The following is a 19,729-nucleotide window of genomic DNA, read 5'->3' on the forward strand; positions in this document are numbered from 1 at the left end:
CATCAGGCGAGGCAAATCACTCAGGCAGGTTGGGTGAAGCAAAAAAGTAGATGCAAAATTCTCTATCATCATTATATTACAAGCAAAAAGAAGAAAAACTTCTGCTAAAGAGAACTACATTACAGGAATTTTTCTATCTAAATCCCAAAAGCTTCCCGAGTGCATAAAGTCAAACTAAGATTTCTCAAGTCCTTTGAGTCTTGCAAAACTCTCAGTAAAATTACTCTGAAAAAAAATAAAGTATGTGCTCGAACAAAGAAATAAGCCACTTTTATTGAAATCAAGAGAAAAAAATAATAAATTTCTTTAATGAACTAGTATGTTATTTTACATACATTTGCAGTTAGGTATGCAAATTACACAAAATAAATCTACATATTTATACATTTGTGGTATGGCATAAGAAATGGAAAAAAAATCTCTGCACATATTAACAGAAATTCATGGGTATTGAATAGTCACATTTACTACCAGAATACATAAGTAACTGGTAGTTGTTTCTGTTTGCAGGCTGTTTAAATGCTGAATGAAACAAATCTTAGAGGCTTTGTTCAGATGATATCAGACAGATGTAATGATGCAGACTCTGTCACCAGCATTCAGTAGCCCCTCATTAGCAATGACAGTGGTACAGCTGAAGCATCAGGGAGATCATACTTTACTCAGTTCTAATGTACATCTAGAAGTAGCTGCTATGGAAGTTCCTCCCTGCTTTACAGATTTCTACTTTGTCTCATTTACATGACGGAGAGTCCCACATGGCACAGTTCTTCTCTGAACCCCTTCCAGATCCACCAAGCCTTCTCCGAGCTGGAGGAGATCAGAATAGCAAACACATTGACTCTGACAACAGCCTTGTGGAAATTTCCTTCAGTGACATCTGTCTGCTAAGCAGAATGTATTAACTAGCACTAGTTCTCAAAGAGACTCTTTCCTCCAGGCTACCACTCTAACAGCACTTAATTCCCTTAAAAATAAACATTAATATTAACAGTTGGGTATTCAAAAGCCAGCAAAATCAGCTGGGAAATCCACACCATCAGCTTCCCTAGTCTGGAACTTGGCATGAACTGCATGCAGTGTCACCCTGAAAGATTGTCCCATGGGTAACAAAGGGATCATCAAATGCTATCCCAGCTCCAGGACACTGAAGTCCTCCTGTTCCAGTCAAACTGCTTACTGGAAACTTTGCTGTTGTTGCCAAGGCCAGGTTAATGGAGAATAGAGAAAGCCTATGGCAAAGCTAGAAAGTTTAATGCCAGCTATGAAATTAAGCTGTCATCTTAGAAACCAGCATATATTTATTATACATGCAGGGTACTTAAAAGCCTATTCCCTGTTAATGGGAGTTGCAGGCAGAGAAAGAAACATTTTCCTTCTTTGCCTAAACTAAACTTTTCTTAGAGAAAGAACATTTAGGACAGCAAGTCAGTGGGACACAGTCTTCCTAGAACAAATAATAATATTATACCCATTTATTTATTTATTTTAAAGGTGCTGTCACATTCCAGTGTTTTCTGCCATCTTTGCTTTGACTTGACCATCAGCAAAGAAACCAAATAACATTTGCCAACTCGCTGCTGCTGGGGAGTGAAAACTTTGCGAGACAGCAAATCAAGATTACAAAAAACCAAATTACAGAAAAAAAATAGGGAATGTATTCATACACAAAAAGAAGAGTAATTGGGAGAAATATCCATTTTACCTCAACTGTTCAGCTCTAATATGTTAACTGTTTCTTCTCACTCTTGACTGCTTCTACCATTCATTAAACGTATTTTTAAAGTAGTGTCTTGAAGCCATGAGCTATGGCAGGAAAACAGAGCTTGGACATCTGCAGTTGCACATTATTAATGCAACAATTTTCCCCTAGTAACGGCCTTCAGAGGAATACCTGGTCAGATTCATTAAAAGGTCTCTTGTTTTTGGTCCCTTAAGTACACACATTCAAACATGTATTTAATGCCTGCACAATAAAAATAAAAATTATGGACAAAGTAAGGGACTTGTCTGACTGTGTAATAAACTGTATGGTTATTAAAGAGATGGGGTACTTGTTTACCTCACAAAGCTGAGAAGAGAGGGTGTCTAGTAGAACCGAGCCAAAGGCTTGTGCTTAACAGTTCTCATGCTCACCTTGCAGGGCTATGTGCAGCCACTGGGGAGGAGGCAGCCTCCCCCAGCTGCTCTCCTGACATGGAACAACTCTCATTGCCACCAAAGCCAAGGCAGCAAGCATCGTTCACCATGGCTGTGAAGATGCTGTGGATAATTATGGTGGGACACAGGGAACATCTGCCATCCAAACACAGCAGATTATTTTTTGAACTTTGGCCTTCTGCACTCAAATTTTTTATCATTAAAAGAAAGGGAGACTGTGCCACCAAAACCAACCACCTTGGAGAGATTCCTACACCCTCAAGAGACAGGATTCTTTCTTCCAAATCAGGCAAAAGAGAGGGTCTAACCTCCCTCTATGCTTCTGCCCAGCCCCAATGAACCCATGTGAACAGCCTAACCCCAGAGCTACAGGCTGTACCAAGCAGGGCAGATTTCCTTCTCTTTCTGTCTCTCTCCCTCATTTCTTTTGACCAGAAATTCTGTCTGGACCAGCAAAACTTTTCCCATGGAATTCCCACAAAAAGCTTCAGATTTAATGAACAAGCATTCACCACAAGAGGAGGAAAAGGTCTTTTAGAAGAAGAATTCTTGACCAATCCCCATTGTTAGTGCTGCAACAGGGACCTCATTTCAAAAAACCATTTAAAAAAAACTCTCAAACACATCTCCCCCAGATTTTTTTGTTCAACTCCCAACTTTCTTCTCAGTGAGGCATTAGTGCAGCATAGAACAAAGGGGAGCAGCATGGGTATCTAGTGCCAAGTTCCTACTGACCTCCTGTGCCAACCCAAACATGAGGACTAAATGTCTTTGTACCTCAGTTTTCCTTTCAGTGAGGAAAAGTGTCTGCCTGTCTCCCAGAGGATCTTAATTCAGACAGGGTCAATTTCTTATGTGTTACACTGCTGTGGCAGAGAGCAAGAGCTTTGAACTGGTTATTTTACCATAGCATGTACATCAACTTAAAGCTGCTTTTACATTGTTTAAGGAAGCTCTAATGTGAGCAGGACCCAGGTCCACTCCAGAACAGGTACCTCATCCCAGAATGGAGCTTACAAAAGCTCTGGGCAGAATGCAAGTTCAGCACAGGTTACCTCAGCAGCCCAAACCTGCATCCTTCCCTGCTCAGAGGGGAAAGAGCATTTGAAAAGCCTTAAATACGCACATGCACAAGTGCTGGCAGGACTAGCAAAGCAATGCAGTAAATAGGCCCTTATTGCCTGTCCCCTGAGCAGGGCTGTGGGTGGAGGGAGAGAAACAACCCCTTCTGTGTTTACTGGGAGCACAATAACAGCTGAGCAAATACGGCTCATGGGGATAGCATAAATCTCTCCACACCTCTGTTAGTCATCAGTACTGATAGCCACTCCACCCTGTTCTGTCTGGGATCATGGTCCCTCCAGAGTTTTCTGGCTAACGCGAAGGTAAAAAGAAAAACAAACCTTGCAGGTGTTCCCATACTGTACCAGTTGAGCAGCCCTTGCTTTACCTTGGTACTCACTCAATTTCATTTCTCAAGGCATAGGTTACAGAGGAAGCAGATGGTACCACATGTTCCAGCGCTGAACAATGCAAAGGGTTAACAGGTGGGTTATAATTTTCAAAAATGCATTATTCCAAGTGGCTCATTAAACTTCAGCTATCTGGGAACACATGCTTCCCCTGCCATTTTCCTTCTGCTCTAGGAGACAAGGCTGCACTGCATTCCCACCAGGGTTACATGATGAGAAGCATGTTCAGTATCTACCTTCTAGATTGCAATTAGGAGGACTGGCTGAAGGAAGCACCATCGCATAGATTAGAGCAAACTTAGTGAGGGACTTTCTGATGCACAACTTATGCTCCTTTTGCAGAACCTGTGGGTATTGTGCCCTTCCCAGCCATGAAAACAGTGTGCTCCACAGGGTTCCCAACTCACACAGGAATAAAGATCCACCTCGCACATCTTGAGACCTGTTAGTTGAAAGCTACCTGTCCTTGCAATTCTAACTGAACCGCTTTCCAGGCAGGCCTTGGACTCTTTATACCATCCCATCTCCCAAGCAGTCAGTCACACAGTCTCCTAGAGCTATAGTCAGACTAGCTGAAGGATGGCAGAAAAAGAACAATGCTTTTTTATGGCTATGGTACATCATCCTAGCAAAAACCTGAGAATATTTTCATGTTCATATACAATGCATTAGAGCCCTGAATAAATTCTGGTTTATTAGAGTATATTTTAAGTTGTGTCAGTCTCATAACCAAATGAGGAAAATGCAAGCTACATACAATTACTATGAGATAGCTACCTAACGCAGCAGGTTAAGAAAAAGATGCTCTCCAAGACAAGAGGTCTAAGAAGTTCTCTATGTTGAAAGCTACCATGAGACTTGTATCAAATTAAATGACCACTCCAATGGAACAGACTGAACGTCAGGAAGGAATTCAAAGTCACATTGATAAATGGTTTTAAATCAGTGTAATCACAACTACAAATACAAACCATAACAACCAGCAAGGAGAAATCCAGCGCATGGGGAGGAAATTACTGGCGAGACAATGAGACTTGGAAAAAATGGTCAGCAGCTTAGGTAGACCACAAAAAAAAAGTCGTGACACTGCAAAGAACAACAAAAAGAATCAAAACAGGCAAATCCAGCCATGGAAGGTAATGATGGAGGCTTCACATAAGGAATGGGCACTAAGTACTGGTGATCCTTAAATCAGCCCTGTGTACAAGCACTGGGCACTGCACTTTGAGGGACAGGGGGACTGTTTGGCAAGAGGGCATAAGAGAGCAAGGGGAACAGGCAAAGGTCTACGAAACTTGATCTATGAGAAAAGGCTAAAAGAATTCAATTTGTTTAGTCTAGGCACAACATTCAGTCTTCTGAGACATAAAAGCTGTTCTATAAGAAAAAAAAAGATACCACAGATAATTTTTTTCTCTTCCCCATGGGTAGTTCAAGTAGCAGATGGTTTACTTGGAGAAAGGCTATTTGGGTTTGATATAAAAAAGCCCTGATGATTAACTGTTCACTCATTGGAAGAGGTAGTGGGATCTCTGTTGCCAGATTAGGAACAGGTTACATGTGTCAGAGCTGCTATTATTTGGATATGACCCTGGGTTAAAACAGGGAGAGAAAACCACATGAATGTCTTCAAGTCTTTTTTTCTCTCCTCTTACAGGCTGAGAAGCTCCAACAGATCCCCAATGATTGAGGCAACCTTTTTGCTACCACAGACTAAAATCTTGAAGATATTTGATGTGGTCTAAGTTTCCAGATTTTGGGGTCTGATCCCCTCTAATGCACCTGGCCCCCATCTCCTTTATGACAGCTGTACCTGTGCAGTACCTTCACAATGGCAACAGCTTCCATAGTCCGAGCAGAGAAAGATTGGCATCAAAATGCAGCCTCTTCACTTCTTGACATCAGGATGGTTCCTCAGCAGTAGAAAAAACTTTCAACCTTAGACTCTGCCCTTGTCATTTTGAGACAAAGCTACACAGTCTGTGTTTTTTCTTCCCTAATGCCTCTTTTCCATTTCACGTAGTTTCTAAGCGCTGTGAGCTTGTGGCGTACCTAGCTTTGACAAAAGCCACCTGTCTCTGAACTCATTCATTTTCCCTAAACTCCTTTTTCACTGCACTCTTTCCACACTGAGGAATTCTGTTCAATAAAACAAAAAAGTAGGTGTTTCCACTGGAGCCTTAGCATTATTGGGAAGCTTTTTTCACTTCCACACCTGTTTTTAATAGTCCTTGGAACAACTAGTACAGCAATTATTGGAGAACTTGCCTAACTCTTCTAGCTAGAGTACACAAGCACACTATTTTTACAGTATTGTTACTCTGCAATTATAGGACACCAAACAGAAAGTCTTTGAAAACTGTCACAGACAGGTAAAAAGTGGTTCAGACTGGTTTTCCTACCTACAGCAACATTATATTTAATGCTACTACTGCTGAGGAACAGAAGGCAAGAGAGACATGTTTATAGTGTGATGAGCCTTTTCATGCAGTGACAGAGCAGCTTTTTCCTGTAGTATTTTGCACTGCACAAGGAGGCAGAGGGAATTGCCTCTGACAGGAAGCTAGCAGTCACTTTTGGGTATTTACCTAGAGTCAGCTGTAGAATTCTCTGCATAGAATAGGCTTTGGAAGTTCAATGATGAGATTCAGACATCAGCCATGGCACAGAGAAACTGCTCCCACTTCATCAGTGTCATGAGATGGATGTCCAACAGACATCCCCATGGAGGGGTAGGGTTTTCCAAAGCTCTGGAATGCAGCTCTTCTCCCTCACGGCCTTATGCTGTACCAGGCAATATTCATGGCCTTCTTGGACAACTCTGTGGGCAGTAGATGCTCATAGGGAAACACTGACCTGTGTTTTGAACTCTTTTTTTTTTTTTCTTCACTTGTCTCTTTTTCTTCACTTGTCACTCGCAAACCCCACCAGGGCTTTTGGTTTCAGGAGAAGCCTACCTAGGTCTAAACATTTTCCAGAGGTTATCTAGGAGCTCGCAATGACAGTTACCTTGAAACAGCTCCTCCTTAATTGTGGTACCTCAGAAATGTGGTGAATTTGACAGGAACCTTTCAAGACACGTGGGAAGGTGAGTCAATATGTGCAGCCTTTCTGCAGGCATCAGCATACGTTGAAATGGCTGTCTGAAGTGCAGATCCACAAATGAGCCTGTGCTGAATGCTGCTATTACAAACAGCATGGACACTGTGCTGCTAAGGAATTACTTCAGCAAATCAATGCAGCCCCTTCAATCTGAACCAGCTTCTGCTAAAAAACAAAACAAACTCCACAAAGTTGACCACTCTCAGTTTGTCCCTGTATGTTCAGCTAATTCCTGGTGCTGGAGCTTATTTTCCTTTCCTTTCCCCACCAAATCCCCAGTGGTTTTAAAAGCGGCGCTGTTTTCTATTTCCCCTTTTACCCCAGCTGCTTGTATCTTTGCCCCTTCTCCTACTGCTCCTTGTCCACTTGCCTTAACTGGCAGCTGCAGAGTAGTAGTTATGACTCCACATCTAAAGTAATTTATTTTCTTTCTTTGGGGGATAAGGAGGGGGGAGTGACTGAATTCTTTGGGAATGATTTATCGCACAGCTCTCAGGGGGAGCTTCATTTATTTGCCTAGCTGCATATGGTTTAACACCTATGGTTGCATGCTGATTATTATACAATGTTATTTTTCCCACTTGTATACTTTGCACCTTTTCATAGAGCAGATTAACTGGTCCCCAGTGGCGTGTTATTTATGACTTTGTTTGCTGGCTGTCTGGGAAGGGTCTTGGTCCTAGATTCCTCCATTCCCCCTGCTTCTGCTCTCTCCTACATACTCCCTTCTTCACCACACACACCTGTCACACTGAGACTGTGGGAGAATCACCCTTGGGCATCACACATATCATCCTCCTCAGAACTTCCAGAAGGGAATAAGAGACAGAGGCCTCCCAAGCAGCAGCCAAGACAGGAAAGGATGCCTGCACCACAGATGGAGCCAGAGGAAAGGAGGGATAATAAGTAAGGAAGAAACATCACATTTTGGCTTGCAAGGAAACAGGAACTCAGCAAATAAGAGCATATATATTTGTTGTGAAAATGTAATGGAATTAGTAAGTTTTCATTTCATACTCAACAGGAGATTCTCTTGAAATTACTTTAATTGGTATCAAGCCAGAATCTAAACTAAAATTAATTCAAAACAAAATCAAAACAAATCCTCACCTCAAAGAAGGGCTGGGAGGACTAATGCAAAGGTCTGAAGATAAATAGTTGTGGCAGATGGGACAATAGTCACAGACTTTTAGCCAAATAGTTTTGACAGGTTAGAGGAGCACTGTGTTGGGAGGTACTGGCTCAAGATGCAGGAAAAGAACAAAGAAGGATACATTAAAAGAGGACAGTAGAAAAGACAAAAGCTTTCTGACACACTGGTTCCCTCCCATGAACTCTTGTTCTTGACACCATCAATGACAATTTTTTCCCTTTCAGCTAGGGAGAAATTCAAAAGCCTTTAACTAATCCCAGGTGTTATGCCCAGAGGAGACAGAAGCACAAAAACGTTTACCAAGGAGGACTGCAGTCAGCATTAGAATGTCATCCATAGGCACCAAAATTTTCCAATTCAAATGCCACCAAAACAGCTTATTCAGATGTCCCTAAAGCACAATTATTCCTGACTACAGCCCCTTTAAAACAACCTACTTTCCTGACAACGTAATAGCTATCTCCTTTCTTCAGTATCCTAACACTAACCAGCCACAGATCTTGGGGAAGAGCCTACAATCCTGTATTAGACATTTGGACAGTAACATTAACAGAACTGGCATTTAGAGAGAGACAGCCAGTTTCAAGCTAACACAACTAGTTTAGTAATAGTGGAAAATGGGAAAAAAGCAGCAGCAGCAGAAGTCCATGGTCTCACGTCTTTAAATAACAAGGTGGAAAATGCTGGGCACCAAGAGTAGGACAAGACACCTAAAGAATATGGCTGAGAAGCCAGGATAAAGACAAGTGTGGAATTACCCCCATTAATAACATTGTTTTGTTTTTCAAGAACCTCATCTGAATCTACCTGTGCCTCCCTGTTCACTGCAGTGTTTCACATTTCCAAGGCATGAAGAAATTTGCTCCAGCTCCAGATAACATTCAATAAATAGGTGCAAGGTCTCCCCACTCTAGAAAATAATATAGGCATTCAAGTTCTTTGTGTTTATCCTCACTTCTGAAAAGGAAAGTCCTAATAACAAATTAAACTCTTGTTTAACCTTGGCTATTTTTGGGATATCCCACTAAAACTTGAAAAGAGCTTCCTTCTCAAGCTCTGTCTTGTTCATCTCACCTGATCAAGAGGAACTACACCTATTTGCAATATGGTCTCAAGCAGACTCCTTTTTAATGTATGTGACTGCAGAAAGCCCCCATATGGATAAGGCAAGATACCCATGAGTACATTAGTCCTTGGGGCAGTTCTACCCCTGATCAATAAGAAAGGCATGCAGGAAAATGGTGCAACTTCCTAATTGAGCACTAAGAGAGAATGTTTTTGGGGGTGCCATGGATGGTTTCTTATGTTTTTTTTTTCCTGCAAGTGGGAAAAAAGACCCCTTAAGGAACACAGAGAAACCAAAGAACTCAGGTCCTGGTAATAACACTTGATATAATCACATCCTACTTCACTGTGCAGATCTCTGGAGACAAACTGCACCCAAGAATTAAGAGACTCCCTTTCAGGTGCAGGGGGAATAGATACAGACGTGAAGTTTTCAAGTTTGAAAAGCCCTAAAGTTTGGGCTTCCAGTTGACTCAATTAAGAAAAAGAAATGTGAATGCCACCATTCTTGTTTTCAAAGCTCATTCAGTTATACTCTGTCCACTAAGAGCTCCTGACAGGAGAAAGATCTATCACTGGAATGCCATCAGGAGATGCCCAGCACGATGCCTGGGTGCCAGAACTGAACAGAACAGGACACATAGAACTGGTCCTCATTCACCTAGCAAGATTTTGAAACAAACAGCTATGGGTTTTTTTCTTCTTCTTCTTCTTTTTTTTTTTTTTTTTTTTTTTTTTTGAACTAGGCACAGCACACAGAAACCTGTCTTCAGCTGCTAACCTTAATATATTACTCATTCTTCCTTTCAAATAACGTCATTTTCAAAACCCCAGTGACTGAAGAATATTTACTTGAGGCTGCTACTGCTGGTTTCTCCAGAGCTGTTTATTTTTCCATGCAGGGGCTCATTACATCATTCTGTGGTTTTCTTAAAGGTTGTCACGGTAAGCTGGATACAGGCTGGAAACTCTTGCTAACTAAAACCAAATCACTAAGTAGCACAAATGAATTTGGAGATAACCCAACTCTGGAAGTGAGGAAAATCCTTGGATTCCTCAGTGGAGATGGGGTGCTCCTAACAAAGCAGCCATTAGATTTCTTGGAAGTAGAAAACATTATCAAATGCTTCCCAAGATTAGGCACTTAAGAAAAAATAATCACTTGGACTGTTTCAGGCCAAAATAGGTTGGGGTGAGGGGAAGAGGCTGAAACAGTAAAAGTAGAATGAAAAGACAGTTGCCAGCCATGCTGATTAGAGAACAGCCATTGCAAGAACCTCACCTGAATCACCTCCTGCCCTGGCCATTTTAAAAACAACACATCACAGAGAGCAGTGCTAGGTAACTGTCTTAGTTAGCTTAACGTATCCATGTGCACGCACACGTGGATGTGCATGTTTGGGAAAGGGGAGAAGCAGCAAAAAGTATTTTTGTCATCTTGTCACAACAATATTGTGTTGGTCTAGACCTTCACTTGCCCCAGAAAGAAAAATTTGGTACTTGCAGGATTCATACAGACAGAAAATGTAGTTTCTAGGTGTAGAAAAAACAACTTTTCTGCTGTGCAACAGCCCAGATGTTCATATGTTGTTTCCTGCCTCTGGCTGAGAAGGTTTGAACCTGCATCTCACCCTACTGAGAAAAGGGTGTCATTTAATTCTTTAAGGTAAGCTGGAGTAACAGCACTAGCAATCCTTCCTAGCAATGCTCTTTCACTGAGCATAGAAAAACTCACTGGCAAAATGCCTGGAGACATATAGATTCTCAGTCAAGCGCTCTAATCACCAGGCTGGAGTCATTCTGCTTTTCCTGATCCCTAGCTTAATTAGGATTTACACATGCCAAACAAAATGTAAGTGCTCAAAAAAAAAAAAAAAAAAAGAGATCAGTTTCAGAAGAACCTCTTCTGTTTGTCAACACTAAACAGAAGATGGAATACTCAGATTTCAAATGCAGCCCTTACAGGATACAGGCAGCATATATTACATGGGGTGCCACCAGCTCTGCAATGCTCAGCTGCCTGGTGGGTGGCTCACCTAACACTAACCAGAGACAATGACAGCAAATTAAAGAGTCTATTTGACTCCATATAGCAATTCTGAAATTCTCCTCATGGTTGACATAGCAATGGTGCTTGCTTTCCAAGTTGTCCAGTGTCAGTGCTGATCAGAGAACAGCACACATCCTCTGGCAGCAGTATCTGAAAAGGACAGGGCCATATAATCACCACAGGGAGAAGAGAGATCAGAGCTAAGTGTTTCACTATACAAACTCCAAGGAATAGAAAGTAAAAGAAGAGTTAGGCTGGATATTAGAAAAAGAAAAAAAATCTGAGATTGAATTGAAAGAGAGCAGAGCAATTTCCTTTGGGAAGAAATAAAATCTTTATTATCTAAGGCATTTATGGTACAGTAGAAAATGCTGCTCTCCTTACAGTATAAACATTCACTAGCCCTAAGGCAGTAGATTAGATGACCTACCAGGTCTTTACTCTTCTCTCACTTCCAATTTCAGTGATACCATTAAGCTGCTGCAAAAGCATATAAGGCTATATCTGCTCCAAGACTGTAAGTGTAAGCTTGGATAGACAATACAGCTGAGGCAATAACAAACTGAGGAATCCAAATCTTGTGCTAGCAAAATTTCTCCTAACCATTTAAAAAGAAATTTAAAAAATGGAAATGTGCTAAGCATTAGCATTTCAGGTTGGGCCAAAGGCAATTAAAAACATCCCCCAGTTTTGCATGCCCATTTCGTGACAGCTGTTTCATCATCTACAGCTAAGACAGACTCGAAGACCCTTGAAGAAACATGATTCTAAATTATAATCATATCATCCCCCTCAGTTCTCTGCAGTTCAATCCTACCAACTGTACATTGCCTTTAACATATATTACAAAGGGTGAAAAGAATGAAAGATACCAAACAAGGTGACGATTTAAAAAAAAATATTCACTTCACTATTTGAAAAAAAAAAAAAGGCTGAAGTAGCGCACACTTTATAACACCTAAACCATAGCTCTAGGCAGTATTTCTTAATAAGTTGTGAGAAACTGAAATAGCTGTGTATCTGTATGGCCCAGTGGGGAAATTTGGGGATAAAAGTTGGCAACCCAGTCTTTTAATGAGACCCTACAGTAAGTGAGCATCAGAGCAATGAGTAAAGCTGAGTCAGATGAACCACGTCTCCTTTTAGCTTGCTGTATAAACCACCTTCTACATAGCTCTTGAATTTTCCACAAGATCATTTATTTTTCATTTGTAGCATGCATTCACAATAATTTTGTTTGAGTAACAGAACTGACATCAGAAACAATTGAATGAAGTGAGCAAAAGTAAAGTCACACAAGGAACACTTGTGGACAAAATTCCAGTTCACATCAGACAGCTTCCTGACTAAACAATCAAAGTGATTGCCTTTACAACATGAAAGCCAGCCTACTTTGGCTCTGTCAGGCCAAGAAAGGGTGGAAGACAAACTTGGGAGCAGGAGGATCTCTTTGCATCCTCTTAGCACTCTTCTTCTCTCCATTACAGCTCAAGAGACTTGTTAAACCTGTGGTCTTGGCAGTGGTGGCTGTCCTCCTGCCAAGAGCTCCTCATTCTGCAGCAAGAGAGTTTCACCCAACCTAGCACTGATTTCACCCTGCAGCTGGGAAGTGGCAGAGGAAGGTTAAAGGAACTGTCATGAATACTCTCTAGCTAATCCAGAAATACCAGATGATGAGGCACTTCAAGATATCACAATTTATCTGTTTAGGTTCACTGGAACTATTCCAGGAGCCGTTCTAGGCATGTATGTTTCATAAAATATATGCAATAGTAGCATCTCCTATTCAAATCTTAAAGTAAACCCATGGCTTCTTAAAGCAATTTTGTTCTCTTATATTCCCTTTAATTTCTTCATTTCTCCCACCTCAGTAAAAATATCAGACAGAAACCATTCTTACTAAGAATCCCTAACCTTCCTCTTCAGATTCTCCAGTTTCTTCTCAATTCAATGACTCCACTCCACCATTTCACCTGCATCTCCAATCTCAAGTTTTACACTCTGACTTCATGTCTTCCTACTTCCCCTTTCCCCACTCATGTTCATGATCTCTTCTTTGCTGTTTTTTAGGCTTTGGTCTTCCCCCATCTACTCCATTTCCCACAAAACAATCTCAACATTTTTGTAGGCTCACACACAATTAAACCACCTTTAGTTGTGAAATAATCTGCTAATTTCTCTATCAAAAAATATCCCCTGCAGAGAAGAGTCTTGAATTCACCAGCAAAGATGCCCATTTTTGTATTTCTTGCAACTGCTTAGACTAAAATGACAGCCCAGATCTTTCAGCCAAATGCCTCAGTTCATTTATCCATGCTGAATGGCAAAAAGAATAAAGATGACAGATTACTAAAATGAATTAATAGATTAAGAAATTAAGAGATTCCCCAGTTATGGTTTGTGGAAACAAACATCCTTCATCACACATTGATTATGGCCCTTTGGCCACAAAAAAGGACCTTATCTGAAATTACTTTATAGCCTGGGCTGCAAGTAACCCTAGCAGCTTGATAGCTACAATGAAGAAAGAATGAAACAAGAACAGATGGTGAGGAGCTACAGACTAGTTAAAACAATAATTTTTTTAGATAGAACGTTACCTGAATTCCTTATATTAGAGCTGTTCATTTTGGAATCTTTGATGACCAAGTGCTTAATCCAAAGGGTGGGTGCTGTGATTTCTGAAAGAATAAAAATAACAGCCTTAAAGAAACTGCAGCAACTAGTAAAATACACATGATAGTCACTCAGAATCACTGAATGGTTTGGGTTGGAAGGGACCTTATAGAACATCATCTTCCCACTCCACGGGCATGGGTAGGGACACCTTCCACTAGACCAGGTTGCTCCAAGCCCCATCCAACCTGGTCTTGAACACTTCCAATGATAGGGCAGCCACAGCTTCTCTGGGCAACCTGCTCCAGTGCCTGACCACCCTCACAGTAAAGAGTTTTTTCCGCATACCTAGTCCAAATCTACTCTCCTTCAGTTCAAAGCTGTTCCCCCTTGTCCTGTCACTACATGCTTTTGTAAAAAGTCCCTCTCCAGCTCTCTTGTAGGCTGGCTTCAGGGACTGGAAGGTGCTAGAAAGTGTCTTCTGAATAACCTCAACTCTCACAGTCTCTCTTCATAGAAAACAGTATGTCAGCTACAGTCGTGCCATAACTGATCTCTCATCTTTGTACAGACAGGTTCATCCCCTGGTGAGGTCTTCCAACTCTTAAGAACCACCATTTGTAAATCTTCCACAAGGTTCTCTCATTATCTTCCTGTTTCAGAAACAAAATATTTTTTCCTCCCTCTAATCCCTACTTCCTAAATTCTCAAAAAGCCTTTTTCCTCAAGACTCAGAGATCACAAACATTCCATTGGATGCTAGAGTGTATGCTGTTTGCCCAAAAAGTACATATGAAATCCAGATTTTTAACAGTCAATCCAGACCTTAAATATTGCTTTAACAGCCCAAGAAGGTCTGGCCACAGTCAGTTCCCTAAAACAAGCAACAACAAAATCCGAAATAAATAGGCAGAGACATGAAGATATTTCTGGAAAGACTTGAAAGGAAGTCTGTTAAAGAAATAGGTTCTGGTTAGAAAAGCATGTCTGATGCACTAACCAAGACATCCAAACATAAATTTGTGTAAAAAAAACTGCTTAGAGCACCTCCTCTGAGGTGTTATAATCAACTTCAAAACATATCTGAACCTGCCCTAAGCCACAGAAATGACATAACCTCAGCATCTGATTAGAACTGAGCAAAGCAGTACTTGCTATCATGAGCTAGAGCAGTTCATGTGACATTTTCAGGACTGATAGTTTCTGAAAAAAAATTCAGCTTCCACAAGAACACAACTTAAATAGTACATCCTGAGGTTTTCCTTGAGTTCCTCTAAGAACTTTTCACATGAGTTTTCCTGCTTCCTTGTTGACATCTACATGGATCTGCTCAGCAAAGGGAGAAGCTGGCTGAGTAAAGTGAAACTGGTTATAAATTACAAGAACGTGAAATATGAAAGAAAATTAATTTCTCCTTCCTAAGTATTTTCAGCCACATTGATTGAAGGCATCATAGTAATTATGTTCAGGGCATTTTTTTCACAAGGAAGTTTAGGTTGAACACTGTTAAACAAACTTTTACTGCTGCTGAAATATCAAAAATTGCCTTAGCTACCAGTTTCACTACACTATTTTATCAACATTCAGCCATCATATGCTTCTATAAACACATATACCTACATGCTTTGGTTTATGGACTATTTCTACTTTTGTGCTTCTCCCCTTCCTAGCTCTTACCCAATGTTTAATTTGAGGTAGTTCTCCCCAAAATGGGCTTCAACTCCTATATCTGGGATGAAATTTAGCTCTGAATCTGCACCATATGGACCAGGTATGTCTACAGCTGAAAACTGAGGGACAATCAAAGTCAATAGATGCTGAAGAATGATGAAGGCCTTTAGAAATACAATGGTGTACATCTTTCAGTGAGGCTGAAAGGTGCACAAAAAGGAATTCTGTGAAAAAAGGGAAAGATAAAGAAAAGGAAATGAATTCCTTGGAATCTACCATAAAAATGTATTTTCAATCCAGGTAACCTGGATTTCTTTTTGGATTACAGGCACCTCTGAACAACAGATCTGTGGAAAGAGCAGATTCCCACTAATAAGAGGCAAAGTTCACCAAAAAGAAGAGATGTGTAAAGAAGATATCTTTAGGAAATTATTACACCTTGCACATGGAAACTAAATAGATGATAAAAACAAAATAATAGACCCCAGAAGTGCAGGAGGGAATATAACATTTTAAAACTATACCAAGGACATTAATAAAACACTCTTCAGCAGAGGAGAATCTTGTCCTAGAAAAGATTCACCATAAACATCTCTAAGATCTGCATTATAACAATATGAAATAATTTTTAGAGAGATGGCTGCGTTATGATTCAAACCTTGGATGGGAGAGTTTAAGTTATCTGATTTACATTATCTCTGGCACTGCTCTGTTATGCCCTCAGGGAAGATGGTAGGGAGTGGGAGGGGAACTTATGCATGAAATGCGAATTTTCATTATCCTCTAATGCAGATGAAAACATGGGAAAGGTGAATCTTCATCTTAGAGCTGTTGAAGTCCAAGAGGTATCACACATTTCAGGGGCAGCTGAGCGTATGTAATGCCCTTTGAAAAAAGTCAGCCCCTTGTGTATGGAAGGTAGGCAACCAAAGGCAAAACATGAAAAAAAACCCTACATTGTTATTGTCTATTCATGTTGATACCAGCTCCACCCTGGCTTCCTGACTTTGAATATACAGGTTTACAGGAGCCCATCAGTTCTCAAATTCACTGAAGTGGAATGGGATCTGAACTTTAATGCCTTTGAATATCTATGAAGATTTCAGACCTGACAGGTGAATGGATAACTATTTTGCTCTTTTCTGTCATTTGTGTCAGACACCAAGTACAAGCCGTTCCTCAGGAAGACCTACCCAAGACACTGGGAGAGTCCTCTAGAGAAGTATCACAACATGTTTGCTCAGATGGGATCAAGGGATTGTTCAGGATGACATCCTGAGGTGTCTGGTCCCACCTTCTGCTCCCAGACAGGGTCAGCTTCAAGAACAGAGCAGGTTGCTCAGGACTTTAGAATCACAGAACATCCTGAGCTGGAAGGGACCAGCAAGAATTATTGAAGTCCAGCTCCTGGTGCTGCACAGGACACCCCAAGAATCACACCATTAATTGCATATTCTTACAGCCACCACTGAAATCTACTTAGTCCTATTTTACTAAGAGAGATGACAAAATATAGAGTGACAAACTTAAAAGAGATTATTCATCAATGCATAGCCTGATTACCTGCCTGTCCATCTGTTCTCCAGAGTCCTAAGAGACACTGGAGGCCATTGCACTAGTCATTCCCTCTCAAAGTCTATAAGATAAGGTCTTGAGTAATATATTGCAATGTTTTTGAGAGTCAATCTTTCACCATTCAGTCCAAGCCCATTCATCAGACTGGAGTTCACCTATAAATCAATAGGTGAAGGTTTTTGATTGAAAATGTTTTTCATGGAAGGTAGAATAACACTTTTTTCAGATTCTGCCCATCACCAGAAGAACCAGAAGAGGTGTGTTCACTACACCACTTCAAGAACTTTGTCCACTTCTGTTTGAATGACCAAAATGTTTAAACTCTCCTAGAAGGGGCTTCTGACCAGGCTGTATTAACTACATCATCTCACTCTTGCATTCTACTAGCACATTCTTTCCTTTAAATATCTGTGGGCACCCTCTAAGGGGAAAACTTTAAGGTCAGAAATTTGTGATTGCCAACAGTAATTTAATACAATATCAGCTTACTGCCAGGAGGAACACTCTTTTGATATAAACAAGAGAGAGCCAGCATGGCTTCAGTGTCCTTTGTTTATTTGAGAGTGTTTTTTCTCTGAGAGCTTTAGTGTTTCTTAAAGCTCACAAGAAGATTGTTACAAATCTACGATCACTAAATACAAAGTGATAGGACAACAGCATCTTGCCAACAAATATGTTTATGTTAGCAACAATAAAACCCCACCACAGCACCCGTTTCTACAAGAAAGCAGGAAATATCAAGAGAAAAGTACCTCCTGCTCTTGCTCAGTAGTCTCCATTTCTGCCTTCGTTCCAGCTTAAAAAAGGCATGAAGTACAGCAGTCCCCTATGAAAATGTATAGGCTTTCCCCCAATGCCTTATGGTCTACAGTTTCAGATGGGTCACAGAGTGGTTCATACTTCAACCTGCAGCTTCACTGTAATGGTTGTGGGTTTAAACCTGTAGAAAACAGGCACTGCTTCCAAGCAATACGCAAGATACAAGCAGCTTCTGTAAGGCCTATTCACTACCAAAGGAGCACGATTGCCACTGGTATTTATGTTTGTATGTGTAAAAAGCTTGAACCCTCTGTGATGACAGCCATTTTATCCTTCTTTAAAGGCCTCCAATAGACTAAGGTCCGATATTCCCTCTCCAAAATAATACAATTGCAAGATTGCCTATTTGAGAAGGAAACTGCCTGGGTGGGCCATGAATTAAGTGGGCTCAGGACAATGACTTCATTTGCTTAAATAGTATGTGCGTCAATGAAAGCATTTGCTAAATAAAGAAACCTCCCAGCAATTTTCTTCCAAGTCAACATTCACAAGCTGTGGTTTAGCATTACCCTTCCTTTTGTGAAGCTGTAACACATTGCAGAGGTTATGAAACTCCCAGTATTAGTATCACCAGAGTGGAGATAGTAAGGGGGTAAGGACAGTCTAAAGGAAGTGGGCACTTCTGATTTGATGCACCTTTTTTTTACTTGTTGGGACACACTTTTTCCTCCAAGATTACACCAGGAGTCTGATCAACTGATGTTATTGCTGGATTCCAGAAAAATGGGGAGGATGTAAAAGGATTAGGGAAAATGCCTGAGGTCCCAAGGGCACTCTAAAATTTGGATAACTTATGAGATTCACTGGCTTGTCTGCTTTGCAGGATATAGAAAGCATTTGAACCATAAATCCTAGAGAAAAGGGAGAGGGAAGTAGCTTTTTTTGTTGTTATTTTAAGGGATGTTCTTACCTTCTCCATCGAAAATAGGCTGGGTTTCCATGGTAGGCGTTGGCTTCGAACCATCATCTGAATTGAGGGTTAGAAAGAATCGAAAAGAAACTACCATTATTGAGGTAAATACTATCTACTCTCCAGTACTGTTGAATGATTGGGATTTGTACATGGCCCGGCCAAGTCCGGAAGAGAGAGAAGACAGACAGAACAAAATCATTTTATGCTAAAAGCAACAACATTTTACATAAAATATGCATCAAGCCCTTTTGGTACACTTAAAAAGCCTCCCCCCTCCCTCCTCAAACCACTGGTGTTTATCACCCGGTAGTCTCCCAAGAAGGCAATTAATTGCCTTTCTAGTTTCAGGTCAGTTTAGTTTTTACACAGGCCATTTCCTGAGACAGCAAAGGTTCTGGAGATAGCTGTCCTATTGCATTTTTCTCCTCACTCCTTTTGTTCAAAAGAAAAATTCTTCTTCTGAAACTTACCTGTGTAGAACTGGCACCAGCGTTTACTGCAGAGGTGTTAGAACAGGATGGTCAATTGCAAATCTTTTTTATTCACAATCAAGGCGTTCTCTAATTGCAATGTGGTTGCAATGTCCTCCAATGGAAAATTGTGGAACAATAATTTCTCTTACATTAGGTTTAGGTTTAGTTGAGTATGTTTTGCCCATGACAGTATTTGGTGAGTGATCTGTCCTGGACCTTATCTCAACTCACAAACTTTTGATACATTTTCTTCCCTACCCAGTTCCAGAGCAGAGAGATAGAGCAGCTTTGGTGGGTGCCTAGCTTCTAGCCAGGGTCAGCCTACTACACCTAGAATTGGGTTTTTTTCCTGTTTGAAATACAGTGACTTAAAACCTTCAATTTCTAGTAACTATTCTTTGCACGTGTTATTGGCAAGAATGACACTAAGCAGCAAAGTGGGCAGTAACCTAAAATGTAAAGTTGCACAGTGAAAATCTGCTGGAGGATGGAGTCCATGCTAGAAAAGCCAGGCTTGCCTCTGTCTCCATGACCATCAGATGCAAAGGGCAAACACTCTTTGGAGGAAATGCACATGGGACAGTCCTTCCTAGAGAAAGCAATAACTGCCCTTAGCCTTCTCTTATTTCAGCTCCATTTATAAAAGTAAGAGACCATTGG

General features: G+C 40.8%; 1 protein-coding gene across 11 annotated transcripts in view; it reads right to left on the reverse strand.

Annotated features, from left to right (window-relative positions):
- The window catches only part of SMOC1 (SPARC related modular calcium binding 1), a 161,242-nt gene that overhangs the window by 31,040 nt on the left and 110,473 nt on the right, over window positions 1–19,729 (reverse strand). For 9 of the 11 annotated variants that reach the window (XM_038136806.1, XM_038136805.1, XM_038136804.1 and 6 more), the window contains 2 exons: window positions 18,594–18,683; window positions 13,603–13,683 (listed from right to left, as the gene is read on the reverse strand). The exons of 1 other annotated variant lie outside the window; for it this stretch is intronic. In XM_038136806.1, the coding sequence (XP_037992734.1) occupies window positions 13,603–13,683; window positions 18,594–18,683 (171 nt within the window). The remainder of the gene's footprint in view (window positions 1–13,602; window positions 13,684–18,593; window positions 18,684–19,729) is intronic. One more of the 11 variants, XM_038136798.1, reaches the window with a different exon arrangement.

Source organism: Motacilla alba, chromosome 5 (genome assembly GCF_015832195.1).
Source record: "Motacilla alba alba isolate MOTALB_02 chromosome 5, Motacilla_alba_V1.0_pri, whole genome shotgun sequence".
Taxonomy (NCBI): Eukaryota; Metazoa; Chordata; class Aves; order Passeriformes; family Motacillidae; genus Motacilla; species Motacilla alba.